Source organism: Ovis canadensis, chromosome 2 (assembly GCF_042477335.2).
Source record: "Ovis canadensis isolate MfBH-ARS-UI-01 breed Bighorn chromosome 2, ARS-UI_OviCan_v2, whole genome shotgun sequence".
Taxonomy (NCBI): domain Eukaryota; kingdom Metazoa; phylum Chordata; class Mammalia; order Artiodactyla; family Bovidae; genus Ovis; species Ovis canadensis.
The window spans coordinates 72,022,937-72,040,293 of NC_091246.1; the positions used below are offsets into that span (position 1 = coordinate 72,022,937).

General features: G+C 36.4%; 1 protein-coding gene across 4 annotated transcripts in view; it reads right to left on the minus strand.

Annotated features, from left to right (window-relative positions):
• The window catches only part of RFX3 (regulatory factor X3), a 335,060-nt gene that overhangs the window by 40,922 nt on the left and 276,781 nt on the right, over positions 1-17,357 (minus strand). For all 4 annotated transcript variants that reach the window (XM_069576467.1, XM_069576465.1, XM_069576466.1 and 1 more), the window contains 4 exons: positions 13,421-13,536; positions 12,829-12,983; positions 8,791-8,888; positions 5,647-5,796 (listed from right to left, as the gene is read on the minus strand). In XM_069576467.1, the coding sequence (XP_069432568.1) occupies positions 5,647-5,796; positions 8,791-8,888; positions 12,829-12,983; positions 13,421-13,536 (519 nt within the window). The remainder of the gene's footprint in view (positions 1-5,646; positions 5,797-8,790; positions 8,889-12,828; positions 12,984-13,420; positions 13,537-17,357) is intronic.

Here is a 17,357-nt window from a genome sequence, read left to right on the forward strand (position 1 = left end):
AAGAATTCTGGAGTGGGCAGCCATGCCCTTCTCCAGGGCGGTGGTGGGGGGGATCTTTCCAACCCAGGGATCAAACTCACATCTCTATGTCTCCTGCACTGGCAGAGGGCTCTTTACCGCTAGCACTACCTGGGATGCAGATAAGGAGTGAAGAATTTAGGCCTCAAGAAAAAGACAGGGGATGCTGTTTTGTGTGTGTGTGTGTGTGTTTAAAATCCACAAATATCTAAGCATTTTTTGGTCTGTGGTATAAAACAAGAAACATAAAACTTATCACCTTAACCATTTTAAAGGATACAGTATAGTAGTGTTAGGGATTTCCTGATGGCTCAGTGGTAAAGAATCTGTCTTCCAATGCAAAAGATGCGGGTTCAATCTCTGGGTCAGGAAGATCCCTTGGAGAAGGAAATGACAACCCACTCCAGTATTCTTGCCTGGGAAATCTTACAGTTTCTCAGGGGTCACAAGAGTTGAACATGACTTAGCGACTACAATAAATACAATAAACAATAACAATATGAGTGTCTACTTATGCTCAATACTGTACATTAGATCTTTTTCATCTTGCAAAACTGAAATTCTATGGGAAGCCACTGTGGGAGATATGTTTTATGTATTGGCAAGGAACAGAAGGAACTTACTGGTATCCTTGGAAGAATTTAACTTCATTTCTTAACATAAAATCAAACTCACTACTTCCTACAGTTAGATTTGCCAAGAGAAAATGATAATCTAAGACTAAGCTTACAGAAATAAAGCCACAGGACATTATTCTGGCTTTTCAAATTAGGTTTCATTTTAGTACTCCCAAGGTTGAAAATATACTAACAACTGAGTACCCTATAAATATTCCCTTGTGAAGGAAGTTGGATATTTTAATTCTTTAGTGGAAAAAGGTAAGGATGAAAACTAAAAATATTATTATCTTGGAAATAAATATCTCCAAGATGATAAGAAGTCAGTAACTTCAAAATCAGATTCTTTTTTAAATACAGAAACATAAGTATATGCAAAAGTTAGGTTATCAGGTCAACTAACCCATGTATATTTAGCCCATACTGTAGTTGAAAAACTATCCATTTACACACAAAAAAATTAGAAAGCAATACTACTATAATGCTATCAATTAAACAGAAAACCAATTATACTGCAATAGGAAAGGTTATCCTGAATGCATGAGGAAAAGATTTGATTAGAGAATGATGAAGTGATGACAGAGGCTTCCCTGGTGGCTAGACAGTGGCTCAGATGGTAACAAGTCTGCTTACAATGTGGGAGATCTGACTTTGACTTTTGGGCCGTGCAGATCCCCGGGAGAAGGAAATGGGGAACCTACTCCAGTATTCTTGCCTGGAGAATCCCATGAACAGAGAAGCCTGGCAGGCTACAGTCCATGAGGTCGCAAAGAGTCAGACACAACTGAGCAACTAACACTTTCACTTTTTCTTCAGAGCATTAAAATATTAACCCTTACACATGGTTTCACTGTTTTAAAGTTTCCTTATTACAAGACCTTCATCCTTACATGTATCAGTCTTACTGAGGTTAATCTCATGGGGACAGGGACAATTTTCAAATGAACAGGAGATGGTGATGAAGGTGGAATGGGAGCCAGAAGACTGAGAAAACCAGGGGACTCAGAAAACCAGGCAAAATGTAGAACAGAAAAGGAAAGAAAGAAGGGAGTTAAAATCAAATATGTTAACCTGAAAAGATTACGTATTAAAATGAACAAGAGTGGTGAGAAGTAAAATGTAGAGGGAAATGCAGGGCTACCACTGTGTTCATGGTCCTAAAAGCAGAGACGTTACTTTGCCAACAAAGGTCCGTCTAGTCAAGGCTATGGTTTTTCCAGTGGTCATGTATGGATGTGAGAGTTGGACTGTGAAGAATTGATGCTTTTGAACTGTGGTGTTGGAGAAGACTCTTGAGAGTCCCTTGGACTGCAAGGAGATCCACCAATCCATTCTAAAGGAGATCAGCCCTGGGATTTCTTTGGAAGGAATGATGCTAAAGCTGAAACTCCAGTACTTTGGCCACCTCATGCGAAGAGTTGACTCATTGGAAAAGACTCTGATGCTGGGAGGGATTGGGGGCAGGAGGAGAAGGGGACGACAGAGGATGAGATGGCTGGATGGCATCATGGACTCGATGGACGTGAGTCTGAGTGAACTCTGTCAGTTGGTGATGGACAGGGAGGCCTGGCGTGCTGCAATTTATGGGGTCGCAAAGAGCTGGACACAACTGAGCAACTGAACTGAACTGAACTGAACTGAACTGAAGGAAGGAGGCCCTGCAGGATAGATACTTGAGCACACAGGTTTCAGCACTAATAACTGTTGTGGAAACCCAGAAAAATCTGGTACTTAAAGAAGGGAAAAGGTAGCCTCAATTGGTGAGTAGAGAGGATGAGAATGAGCATAGTAAAGATGTATAACTATTAGATTTATATGTAATAATGTTGCCAAGTATGGCATTTATAGCCAGGAAGAACTCATTTCTGTAAATACTTCACATGATTCAGGCACACAACTATACAAGTGAAAATTAACAGAAAATTTAAAATCTTTCTCAGATCTTGTCAGGAATCAGTCTTAAATATGTTTTTTTGCTATTAGACTTAAATTACTGTTTGAGACTAGAAGTTTCCTTACCATTTCAACTTTTCTTAAGGTACTTTTAAACATATCTTTTCTGAATTAAGATTTGAAATTAACATTATAGTATAAATTTTAAGACAATACTGTATGAGCTCTTAATATTCCCAGTAAAATCAGGTAATATAAGTTCCAGTGAAATATGTAAAGTTAATGGATTTGTAAAGTTAATGGAGTTTGTTCTTATGGAGATTATGAATTTGCATGTGTATGTTTGTATGTTTTTATGTGTGTATATATATACACACATATATAAACAGATGTTTATATAGATTTAAGAAAAACTATGCACATTCGATCACAATAAACTGTGGAAAATTCTGAGAGAGATGGGAATACCAGACCACCTGACCTGCCTCTTGAGAAATCTATATGCAGGTCAGGAAGCAACAGTTAGAACTGGACATGGAACAACAGACTGGTTCCAAATAGGACAAGGAGTACGTCAAGGCTGTACATTGTCACCCTGCTTATTTAACTTACATGCAGAGTACATCATGAGAAACATTGGGCTGGATGAAGCACAAGCTGGAATCAAGATTGCCGGGAGAACTATCAATAACCTCAGATATGCAGATGACACCACCCTTATGGCAGAAAGTGAGGAGGAACTAAAAAGCCTCTTGATGAAAGTGAAAGAGGACAGTGAAAAAGTTGGCTTAAAGCTCAACATTCAGAAAACGAAGATCATGGCATCCGGTGCCATCACTTCATGGGAAATAGATGGGGAAACAGTGGAAACAGTGGCAGACTTTATTTTTTTGGGCTCCAAAATCACTGCAGATGGTGACTGCAGCCATGAAATTAAAAGACACTCCTTGGAAGAAAAGTTATGAGCAACCTAGATAGCATGTTCAAAAGCAGAGACATTACTTTGCCAACAAAGGTCCATCTAGTCAAGGCTATGGTTTTTCCTGTGGTCATGTATGGATGTGAGAGTTGGACTGTGAAGAAGGCTGAGCGCCGAAGAATTGATGCTTTTGAACTGTGGTGTTGCAGAAGACTCTTGAGAGTCCCTTGGACTGCAAGGAGATCCAACCAGTCCATTCTGAAGGAGATCAGCCCTGGGATTTCTTTGGAAGGAATGATGTTAAAGCTGAAACTCTAGTACTTTGGCCATCTCATGCAAAGAGTTGACTCATTGGAAAAGACTTTGATGCTGGGAGGGATTGGGGTCAGGAAGAGAAGGGGACGACAGAGGACGAGATGGCTGGATGGCATCACTGACTCGATGGACGTGAATCTGAGTGAACTCTGTGAGTTGGTGATGGACAGGGAGGCCTGGCGTGCTGAGATTCATGGGGTCGCAAAGGGTCGGACACGACTGAGCGACTGAACTGAACTGATGCACATTAGAAGACTAAATCAAATTCATCAAAGTTAGAATGAAAGTAACTACTAAATCCTCGCCCTAAAAAATAATCAAGCCCAAATATTACTTTTATTTTAAATGATAAAACAAGCCCAGAATTGTAGATTAAAATTTGTAGGAAATGGAGAAATAATTAGTTTATCTTTGAGCAATGCTATTGTTTTTTAAAAGAGTTTTACTGAGATGTAATTCATATAGCAAACAATTCATTCAATAAAAGTATATAATTCAATGGTTTTTCTCAGTATATTCACAGAGTAGTCCGTCTACCACCACAATCAATTTTAAAATGTATTCATTTCTTAAAGAAGAAATGACATACTCCTTATCTATCATATCCCAATCACCTAGTTTACAGAACCTAGGCAACCACTAATTTACTGTGTGTCCCTATAGATCTACTTATCTTGCTCTTTTAATATAAATGGCATCTTGTAAGATAAGGTCCTTTGTATCTGGTTTCTTTCATTTAGTGTAATGTTCATCTGTGTTGTAGGATGTATCAGAACAGAATTCATTTCTTTTTATTGTCTGATAACATTTAATTGTGTGAAATGCCATGTTTTGTCTATATAGTCATCAGTTAATGGACATCTGAGTTGTTCCCACTTTAATGTGGCTAATATGAATAATGCTGCTGGAATATCCATGAACAAGTTTTTAGGTGGACATGTTTTCATTTTTCTTGGTATGTACCTAGGAGTTAAACTGCCAAATCATATGGTAACTCTATGTTTAACCTTTTAAGAAACTGCCATACAGCTTTAAAAGTGGATGTAGCACTTTACAGTCCAATCACTACTGTATAATGGTTCCCATTTGTCCACATCCTCATTAACATTTGCTATTATTCGTCTTTTTGATAATACCTATTTTAGTGTATGTTGTTGCTGTTCAGTTGCTAAGTCATGTCTGATTCTTCACAGCCCCATGGGTTGCAGCATACCAGGCTTCCTTATCATCCACTATCTCCTGGAGTTTGCTCAAACTCATGTCCATTGAGTTGGTGATGCCATCCAACCATCTCATCCTCTGTCATCCCCTTTTCCTCCTGCCTTCAATCTTTCCCAGCATCAGGGTCTTTTCCAGTGAGTCAGTTCTTCACATCAGATGGCCAAAGTATTGGAGCTTCAGCTTTAGCATCAGTCCTTCCAATGAATATTCAGGACTGATTTCCTTTAGAATGGACTGGTTGGATCTTCTTGCAGTCCAAGGGACTCTCATGAGTCTTCTCCAACATCACAGTTCAAAAGCATCAATTCTCTGACACTCAGCTTTCTTTATGGTCCAACTCTCACATCCATACATGACTACCATAGCTTTGACTCTTGCCTACCAATGTTCGATGACCATGGCTGTCCTTACTCTATTAATCATTCAGCAAACCCTGGTGACATATGTTGCAGTCTAGCACTAAAAATCTTCCCAGGCTTTAACCACAAAACAGAGGAGCAGTAAAGTTATAGCTGAGTAAAACTCTCCTCTTTCAGGACATTGTGAATCTAGATGTGTCTGTGAATTGATGTAATGTGAAAAAGAAATATGATGATCCTAATTAAGAAGAAAAATATTGGATACCTTTCATTAAAAGATCTGTTTTGAAAGAAAACAGAGTACCTGGACATTGGCAAAGTCGACACGGTTGAGGTCATTGAGCATCTGGTTGATCTGAGAAGTGTTCTGAAGCACTGCACGAGCTGCCTGGGCCAGGTGGTTGAGCGACGTGTATCTTCGCAGAGTCTGGGCAAAGGCACTTACAGCTGCAACCTGTGAAGAAACCCAATTAAATTGGGATTTCTTTTCTCCTCCAATAAAAGAAACCACTGCAATTTTCAAATCTTTATTCCCTTGCCAAATTTTAAATGCTTCTCTCTGATACTTATTTCAAATTCATTTGGTGAGACAGTTTACTTGTAAATTATAGCATTTAAACCTCTAAACCAAGTATTATTTTCCTTTTCAGTAGGTTAAGGTCAAGGCTAAAACAAACTCCCACATTCTTAGACATCTGAGTGCACCATTAATTAAACCGGTCTTGCAAGTAGCTACTCATCATCAGCAAGAAATGATTTAGTCTAGGAAAATAGGGAAAATGTTGATTTTCATTTCTTATTCTCAGTGTGACAGTCAGCTACAAACTAAGCAAACAAAAAAAATTTCCTTTTACTTGGAAAACCAAACTGTCCAGTTCCACTTTTTAACTGGGTTATAAAATATACTTTTCACAGCATTATCATTCAGATTCATTCTTTTAATCTTTATTTTATAGAGGTGAAATAAGGGTGGTCAATTTTGAGGTGAAATAGGAGAACTCAAAACCTATATTAGCAAATAGATAGCTAATAAACTTCTCAGACACAGCAATAAGAAAAACTCGTTTTTTTCCGAATCTGGCTGTATGTAAAAGGGTTATTCAGAAAAATCCCCGTTTGCCCTCTGAAATGTACTGTCTATCCTTCCCCCTTCTGCTCTGTGCCCGGGAAGACTGAACTGAAAAAATTACATTAACTGCCTCCCTTGTCCTTGGGCTTCCAGTTGGATTCAGTCAATGAAAGCCACTGATAAGGGACTGAAGCACAGAAGAAAGTGGTCAAAGAATTTATTCCCTCACAACTTCAGCTCTCTCCTTCCTAAGGCCATAGTCCTGCATGGAGGAGAAGAGCTCCTGACGCCATAATCACTTCTCTTCCATTCAGACCTAGGGATGGGCAGGCTTCCCCCACGAACGCTAGTCCTGGTTTTCTTAGCTCTGGTTACACATTTAGACCAGACCCTTATTAAACTTTCTTCAATTATTCTTCTCTTTGGATACACCATTTATTTCCTGCTGAGACCCTGAGCAAATCAGGTTATGCAGAAAGATAGCAAAGATAATGACAAAAAAAGGTCTAAATAAATATCTAAATGTCATGATCTCATGAAAATTTGTTACTTTCATAGCAGATCTAATGAGGATTTTAATGTATTTACAGGAATAGATGGAATGCCATTAAATCACTGTGGGTATATAAACAAGCAACTGATTGAACAGTCATTTGGCTGAGTGGGAGTAAATGTTCCACAACACAACGATGCCCTGTCTTGATAGTGAGATGTTTTAGGACCATGTGGAGCTTGGGGACATCCACATATCCTCAGAGAGACTATTTCACATTTTCCCATCTCTGAGGTTTGTACTAATCAAGTACATATTATATGCCAGGCATTGTGTTAAATGTCTAACTTACATTACCATGTTCAATTCTCATAAACATCCCATTAGACACATGTTATACCTCAGGGAGGTTTACTATCTTACTCAAGATTGCAGAGAAACTAAAGTACAGAGGTGGAATATGAATCCAGGCATTATGATAACAACTTCCAGTCACATTCTCATTATGCTGTTTCTTTGTCCAGCTGGATCATCTTTGTTGACTGAATGCTCAGCTAAAAAAAGGCTGCACATCCTTGAGAGAGGAGTAGCAGAAGACATCTTTCACCAAGGGAAACCACCCAAATCAATTCTGGAGATCAATGAGAAGACCAATAGTGCAGCTGGATTGCTACTACAACCATTTGATGATACTGGGGTAGGAGATGCTTTTAGTTGTTTGAAAGTATTGTTATGACTATGACTGACTTTGCAAGTTGGAAAGCATTCCTCTGATCATCTTAATCAAAGAGCACCTCCTTTATTTGCTCACCTCAATGTGGCACTCTAGAACCTAACTGCCACGGATGGAATCATTTCTGCAGTGATGGAAATGCTCTTCGTATGTGTTACCTAATATTGTAGCCACTAGTCACATGGGTTAAGACGCACTTGAAATGTAGCTGGTGTGACTGAGGAACTAAAATTTTAATGCAATTTGATTAAATTTAAATGTAAATAGCCACATGTGGTTAACCTTACCATATTGACAGCACAGCTCAATCAAGCAACAATCTAAGGTGGACATGTCCTTGAAATGGGACCTTCAGTGTGTTTTAGAGATAGAATGTGTTATTGCAAACCTTAAGCCAAAACAGGAAGAACTGAGAGTTACTTGTGCTATCACAGACTTGTCAGCCACAAGAGCTTCAACTACATTTTCAAACTGAAAGCCAAGGCATATTGTTGGAGTCTGACAGGAGATATAGTCCTTGACAAAAGGCCACAAATGTGATTTTTGTTATCAAAGTTTAGACAGAATCAGTCCAATCTGTCAAGTGTGTTCACAGATTAATCTAAAGTAACATGGTTAGTAGGGAAAAAAGTAAAGAATAGAATTCATATCTCCAGCTAAATAATCCATATTCCTGTAATACACTCAACTATGAGATAACAGTTCTCTTTAAGAAATGATTACTTGATTCACAAAAGCATTCTCCAGTGTTAAAAACAAAACATCCTGAAAAGCAAAATGGTTATTATTTTACACGAGCATTCAGAATATGAGTACAGTAGGGGACTTAAAAAAAATCTAAAACTCATTCAAATGGAAATTATTTGCACATTCTAGGCTATTCTTTTCAATATTTGAAATTAAGCAACCTGAAATATACACTTTAGAAAAGGGCTGATAAATACACCACACCTACAATGCTTCCCTAGTCTCTCTGAAAGGAGCATTATCAAACAACGTATCTTATGAAGTTCTTTGCCACATGGTTATAAAATACAAATATAAAAATCAATGCTACATTTCACATAACACCATTTGATAGGACATATTTAAAATTCATAGTTCATGACCATTTCCTAAACACAAAAGAAAAGGCAAGGACATGAAAGTGTACCTTGGTTTGTATCATTCTTTGTGGAATATTGTTCATGGCATTGGAAAGCCAACCTTCAAGGCTTTTTGCAAAATTTCGAATGGCTTGGGTCAAGGCACCTAAATGTTAAAGAACAGAAGCAGAACGAAACAAATACCAAAGAACATTAATCTTTATGCTAGAATAAGGGAAAACATAAAACCATAACATTTGAAATAGCACAGACAGAACTTATCCTCATTAACAAGACTTTATTTAACATTATTCCTAACTATGAAAGAATCCAAATATTATATCGTGGGCTTTTTTTGTCTTAAAGCTATTTTGTTCCCAGATACTTATGACACTTCGTTGGGAAATGAAAACATTCAAGCATTTTTTGCTTATAGCAACATATACCAGTTGTGAATATACTTATGGAATTTTCTATCTTAGACAAAACACTCTTTTCAAAAACAGCTTTTTGCTCAAAGGCAAAGTATTGTCTTTAGAAATCTGGTGACTTTTTTCAAGCTCTTATTTTCATTTCTTTAGCTAGAAAGAAAATAATGCAAAGCTTTCTTTCTCTATGCATCTCTTTACATTAGAACATGTCAATTAGAGTAGTTCTCTCTCACTGTTGTTGAAAAGTAAGGTAAAATTAAAATTGCCTGACTTGATATTCTGGATAACTATTCTCCATCTCACTGGCAGGTAGCGATAAAAGATTACTGTGATAAAACTGCTGTCACAGAGACCAATATTCTTAAGATATTCCTAAAATAGTCTGTTCCATATTCCTTGCATCTCTGTTAAAACCTAAGTAAGTATAGGTCCCATGAGAGCAACTTTTATGGTGGTCATAAAACAATTGGAAGCATTTTCCAGTATCAGGGGTGACTATGATGATTTTATTCTAAGGGATCTGCTTACTGAGATCCCTTACTGTGATAGGAAACAGAATTCTTCTTTTGTTCAACAAGTAACTCAGTCAGAGCATTTCACTTCATCTGTGCCCAAGGCTACAAGGTGTAGGAAGTCATTTAAGACATTTAATAAATGTCTGAAGCACCCACAACACAAAGCAAATCCTTGTGGGTTCCCTATAATGCGGGTAGGTAGTACAGTTGGTAGTCCATGATAAGAGACAGAGAAGTCACATTTTTACTCAAGGCTCCCAAGAGTATTAATGTTAATGATGGGATCAAATTCCCTCATTTTTCTTCTGTGCTCAAAATAGTCTGACATGCATCTTTATTACTTTTGTTAAAGCAGAGTTAGACATAATTTAGCTTACTCAAATTGCTTGCATCAGATATAAATTATACTGATCCAATAATAAAATAATTTTTAAAAGTTATTTAAGTGGTCAAATGACAAAAAAGATTTAAATGGCTATCTTTTTTTGGAAAAATACTCAAGTAGTGCAGATTTTAACATGAGAATCATCCATTGGAAACCCTGAGTTGGAAATTTCTTGAGAGCTAAGGTTTTGAAATTTCCAAAGCTTCCCATATTAGTCAAAAAGAAAAAAGAAAGAAAAATATTTTTCCGCTGTATTATGTACTAGAACCATGGAGGGCAGGCATGAATGGAAATGAAAAAGAGTGAAAAAAAATTAAAGACCCTTTTTGAAAGTCAATAAAATTCTGTTCAAGATTCAGTTTGACTATCTGTATTATGTATTTTTCTCTAATTAATAATTATTTAATCTGAAAAAACCAAGAACTGGGAAAAGCTACTTTAAAATTTTTAATATGGGTCTTCTTTTATCTAAACAAATTTAATGCTAGGGAGATTATAAAATAAAAAGGTATGTTTTATATCTCAAATGATTTTTAGTTTTTATTTTTTTTGTATTATATGACATTTTGGGTCACCTTTAACTGAAATCATAAATTGTACATTTAAGTGCTACCAGTTGAGTCCTTATACAATTTTTTTACACTTCACTTTATTTTTTCTATTTTCAGATAAATGTATTTTAGAGTATAGTAGCTTCAAGCTGACTTTAAATTAGTGTGATATGCAAACTTTTTTTTTTTTGGCTAAAAAAAGGAATCCCATCTGGACAGTAAATGGTAGAGTGAAGTACTAGTAGCCAGGAAAATAAAATTTTCAAAAATAAAATTAAGTTTGTTCTCTCTACAGGGACTCATGTCAGATTAAATTGTGCAGACTGACTGACAACTTTTTCTCATGAATGGATGGTTAGAAATTTAAAGCTATTCTAAAGCTAACTTGTCTCAGCCTGCTTATGATTAATATAAAAATGTATACAATCAGAAGATTGTGATTTAAACTATATTTTAAGCTTTACTTTTGTTAAATCTTATTATAGAACAGGAATTAAAATTCCAAATTTACTTGGTAGGGTGGCACATTAATGAATCTTGTAATTTCAGAGAAACTATAAAAATGTACTTATATAAAAATTCCTGAATTTGAGTTCTCTGAATGCAGAGACAGAATAAAATGTTTTTCAAACAAAAATTTGTGAAAAACAAAAGTCATGTGTATTGTGTACTTAAAAATTATGGGGCTTAAAACCATCTAAACTTGATACATGGTTTATGTTAGGTAACTGCTGAGTTTACAAGTTAGTCTTCTGATGCTAACATAGAAGCAACAGATTTTAGAATTGTTTAACAAATACTGATGTTGTTGATTTGCCTCAAAGAAGGTGCTCACTGGCATTTTTTTCTTATATCTCATGAGAGAAATTTATATTGGTGGCAAGATGTCATAGGCTAATGAGCTACCCTATGCAACTTTTCTTAAACATCTCTAGAGATTATTACTCAGAGCATGGGGAGTAAGACAAAAACAAGGAAAATCCGATTCTGAAACATAAATCAGTAGAGAATTTACATGTTGAAATTTTCCATGACAATGTCACTTTTAATCAATCTTTAGTCAGGAAACTTGGTGCAGTAGAGAAGATATTAGCAATTTATAACAACGTGAGACTATGCAGCTGAATTTTTAAAAAACTAATTTGTGTACATATTTATGTATGTTTATGTGTGTGTTCATTGATATTATATATAAATGTATATCTAAGCATACTTTTTAAGGTGGTGGGAAACATACATATCTTCCACTCTACCATATTTTTAAAAGAAAGCATAAACATTCAAATGTTAAATCTTCACCTTTTCTTACTAAATCCCTATATTAATATTTTCTGGAATACTTTAATACAAATTTACTGCGAACAATGTACTTGAAGTACACAGTTGCTAATTTTACAAGCTAAGATTGTTTTACCTTATTAATGTCACTGTAGAGTAGCAATTCTGTTCCATTTCTCTAAAGGTTAAGTTTACTAGCATGTGCTCATAAAGATATAGACCTAAAATCTTTTCAACTGCTTCCAACATATGTATCCATAGTGGTTTTTAGACTGACACTTGCAAAAAAAAAAAAATAGCTTTGTTTGCAACAGGGTAGCTTAAAAAGCACTATTACTTAAAAAAGTAATCTAACTTATCTATGTAATTCCTATTTGTTTCATGGCGGGAATACAATGCTCTTGCGGTTACATAGATTTTTCTCTCAAAATGCCAGTTAACCATTACTGTTAATGGAAACTGCACTTGTAGTTTTTAACATGATGTCAGTGACAAAGTAAATGCTTTTATAAAGAAATTCAACTTCAGTAGAAACCAAGATAAATTCATTTCAAATCAAAAGCAACCATGAAAGAGGCTGGTCTAGCAATCACAGATTTCAAAAAGTAGGGGTTTTATAAAGGACACTGTGTCCTTGGGTAGAATGATTTTCACACTGGTTGACTGACCTGGGAGTGTTCTTGCAATTAGTCATCAGGGCTGGCACATCTTTAGGTTGTCTTTTTTCATCAAAAAAAAAAAAAATGAAAGATTGAAAAACAGAATTTTTCCCTTATCTACAGTTTTGCTCTAGGCTGCTTTCATGCAATACTCTGTGTTGCGTGTTTTCTACGTGGCAAATTTAAATGAGATTAGAATCACTCTAGTTTGCAACGTCACTACCCGAAACTTCCTGGGTGGAATGTAGGAGAACAAAAGCATCCGTACTTGTCTGCATTTAACTTACTAGGAATAGGTCTAAGGACGTCGGGGATGAGAATCTCCACCAAAGCCTGGTACATCCCATGGTCACAGTTACACATCCATTTCAGGATAGACTCATGTTTGCACAGAGTTATCAGCTTTGCTTTCGGAAGTCGACTTTCTATTTCACTCAGATTGCTGGTGTGAATAAATGTAGCAAATGAATAGATGGCAAATGAGGATAAAAAAGAAAATGGACTTTAAAAATAGTTTTAGTTTATCAAATATTACTGAGGTTAGAACTATACCACCACTGCCCTGGTGCCATACGGCTGGATATATAAAATACTCCCCCGGAGCTGCCTATGCACGTTAAGACTTTCTGACGGTATGAAAGGCAGATATGATACTAAACCCATGAGGATGAAATAGTTCTACCGCAGTCCCCCAAATCAATAAAAATGGGAGCTATAATACACACGCTGAAACCTCAAGAGAGTACTTTGTGGTTTATTTCAATCTCTTCAATTAAGGTTATCAGGTAAGGTTCACAACTGGTATACATATCTCTAATTTATTAGCTGTGACATCTACTCAGCCATGAAAACAAATTGGAAAAGCATATTGATTCTGACCTTGACTCGGTAATGGTAGTGCCGTCAGCTGGAGTTGAGGGAGAATAGCGCCAGAATGTTTGCCACAATTTTTCTATCAGGCTAAACTGAAGATTCACAACAACATCCAATATTGCCTACAAAACAAAATGGTTATCGATACTACCTTACAAAATTACGTATGCGGATGTGTGAGGAGTACATACTGTAACAAGACTTTAAAGGTAAAGACACTTTTGGGCTCATAAACTGACATAGTGAAACTGGACTAAGTTTTGCCAATGGAAATGGGAACACAAAAGAGATTAGCTAGAAACGAGGAGGAAAATATCTCATACATAAATGACTAAGAAGGGTAACTTGTATTCCTCTCAAAATGACCTCACACCCCACCCTTATGTTTTACCTCTTTTCTCTCCATTTTCATGCTTGCTTCCCTAACTTTTCTTTCACCCATTAACCCATTGCTTCCCTGGCTGCCTCCACTCTTATTATTCTCAGATTCATACGGGCACAGAACATAGATTTGAGTCACATCATTCTTCACTGGACTGTGTTCACTGGTCTTAAAAGAGGGCAAAAGATAAAGGTGTGGAGGTGCCTATGTGTGGCAGATGGAGTTAGGGCTAAGTTAGCTTGGTCTAGGGCTGCAGACCATGGCTTCTGAAGCATTCCTAAGCCAAGCAGAGGCTGGGGGTAGAAACTAGAATTAGGCTGACCTTCAAAGGGTAGTGCCTGTTTTGGCAGAAAAAAAGCCTCTCTGTGGTCACACAGTGCCTTCCACTCAATCCTCTTTGCACACACTCCCTTTAGAGAGAAGCTATAAGACTCTCTCTCCTTTTCTAACCTTGAGGGCATGAGGCTCACCTCTCCCTCTCCTTAATTTTCTCTCTTAGATCTCCAGCTGCATCAGGATATTTTTTTCAATGATGCTAAAATTTGCCACTTTCATTAGCTTTTGATGATCATATTTAATTTCACCCTGTCACTGCAATTAGTCTGCAAATTTGCCTTCAGATAAAAGCAGTCGTAAAACTAAATAACTTATTTGTGCAAAGATCACGTGATTCTATGATTATTTTGAGTATAAAAGACAAGTCCTCAGTGTAATGTGTTTGATGTCATCAGCATTGAGAATAAATACACATAAAACAACACCTTCAAGATCTGCAAAATTCACAGAAACTAAGAGACAATAAGAAGCAACTAGAGAATCAATCTGAACATCTAAGGAAGAAAGAGGAAGCCACAACTTCCTAATGCTGGAGTATGTGCTACCTGTGTAGACCTGGCCTTGTACATGGTACAGAGAATAACTGACGTTCTATACAGAGACACTTTGAGACCAAGTCAAATATTAAGGAAAATTTGTTTGGGAGCATGTTCTGGGAACTAGTAGGAAATGTTGCAAGTAGCTGGATAATGAAAATGAAGGGAAGGGGACAAATTAATATCACACTTCTCACCCTTTAATATCAGCAACAATAAAAATGCAAAAGCAAGTCCTGAAAGTAAAGGGCATCCAGATGTGGCTGCTCCCAGCAAAACCCAAAACCTTCTCAGGAGGCAAATTATTATAGCTGCTTTCTCAAAAGATTCTAACTTAGGCTTCTTCTGACAGACATCTATTAATGGAGCAACTAGTAATATCTGATCTAATACCTTATATGTCTCTAGTTAGGAGACTGCTGTAAGAACACTATGCATATATTGATAGGAAAAATTACTGTTAGAGCAACTTGTGTTGAAACTTATACTGTTCCTTACATAACTAGTGATCCTTTCAAAGTATCTTTGATAAACCAACTATGAGAATTACTAATAACAGTCAAAATAGGTATGCTACTCTTTCTTAAAAACATGAACAATACGAAATATGAAATAAAATAAGACAAGTAACAAATTCAGTGCACCTTAAATTAAGTATCTCTTCAAATTAAATACCTCAAATAATTCTGTTGAAAGGACATTTGTATCAGCCTCATTCACAAATGAATAAAACGTTTTGTCATTTGTCCACCCACTTTTAAATTTGTTCAGACTGAAATGTATGGCAAATATAGTTTAAAATAATCCTAACGCCACTAGCCTAAAGCAAACAACCACTTACAGGACAGGATCTGAGACCCAAGCACCTGTCCAATCAAAAGTTTAGAAGTGTGACAGGAAACAATAATTAGGGACTTCCTTTTCATAGAAGACTTTATGCTCCACGAAAGTGGCCATGAATACTGGTAACTCTGAAACAAATGAAGATCATTCTATGAACTGCCATTTCCCATGTAGATTAATTACTATAAATGTTCGTTTCTCTTCATATAGAGTGCGTGCGCACTAAGTTGCATCCAATTCTCTGTGGCCCTATGGACTGTAGCTTGCCAGGTTCCTCTGGCCATGAGATTATCCAGGCAAGAATACTGGAGTGCATTGCCATACCCTACTCCAGGGGATCTGCCCAACCCAGGGATGGAACACATGCCTCAAATGTCTCCTGTATTGGCAGGCAGACTCTTTACCACTAGTGCCACCTGGGAAGCCCTCATATAGAGTATTCTTGACAATTAATGAAAATTCTATAATCCAAATAATATTTTCTTCTTATTGGGGGAGTTTTTCATTTAGATTAATTTTAGTGTATAGTCTTTAGTTGTAAATAATCATTCCCCAAGTTGTATTTTGAATAATATGATAAACTTTAAAAAAATCTAAATTATATTTGTATAGGCTGGGTTGCTTGAAGTGAGTTTCACCTGAACATAGAGCAATGAGAAAATGATTAGATCATCTTTACATAAACCTTTGAACAGGCATGATATTCACATAGAAAGCAAGAAAGAAGTTTTGTGTTTTTTTTTTCTTGATAAGTAAGGATCATCCAGAAATTATCTAATACTGGAAAAAGTATAGCAGTGGAAGAGAAATGGACAGTGTTTTTCATCATAACAAGAAACGTTGGGAACAAACTGGAGGGACATGTTGAAAAATACTTATGGCACACGGTTTGTTAATAAGGAGAGAACTTGCCCTTGGTTGTTAATAACCTAGCACCCTTGACAAGCACTCAGATTCACTCAAGCGGTTCTTATTTCTGGAGTGGGAAAAAAAAAAAAAACCTGTGAATGCTATGAGCTGAGATTTCTCACTACATACTGCATCGTCAGCAGTCAGGAGGACTGCCCAAGGATTATCTTTTACTTCTAAGTAGATCATAAATAGCCCTGGAATAAAGCTACTTAAATTCTAAACAGTTCCTCTTTGAAAAGGAGGGATACTTTAGAAAACTCCTATTGCAATCTGCTATCTGCTTTCTGCCAGGTAAGTGGCCAGTATATGTGGTCCTGGAGAGAATTCACCTCCTGGAGACAATGTATCCAATTCTGATCTGGGATAATCAGAAAGGAAGCAGGAGGAGGGATGGAAAACAGGAAGAGAAGACTCAAGGGGCAAAAAAGAAACAAGCAAAACTAGAGCCTCAATAATCCCTGGAAGGAATGCCTAAACATTTCTAGAAAATTGTTTTGATAAAAATACATACTTACAGTATAAAATTCAGAAGATTAAAAAGGGTATATTAAAAAATTAAGTCTCTTTCCCCTGACTCCTTAAACTCAGTTTTGATCCCAAAGGCAACCAGCATTAATATTTTGTTCTTTCTTCTGGAGAGATGTATACAGCATATTCTTTTTCATGAAAACAACAGTTTGCTTTACTCACTGTTTTACGTCTTGTATATTTTCCTAAAAATAAATCCTGGAGCTTGTTCCACAAAAGTACATTTAGAGTTGCCTATTCCTTTTAATGACTGCATAATATTTTACTGTAAAGATTATAGCATATTTTATTTATTCAGTTCCCTGTTAGATACTGAAGTTATAATCAATCTTTTTAATTAAAAACCATAATGAACAAGTTCCCTATACACTTATCTCTTCAACCACATGTAAGCGTTTTTCTAGGA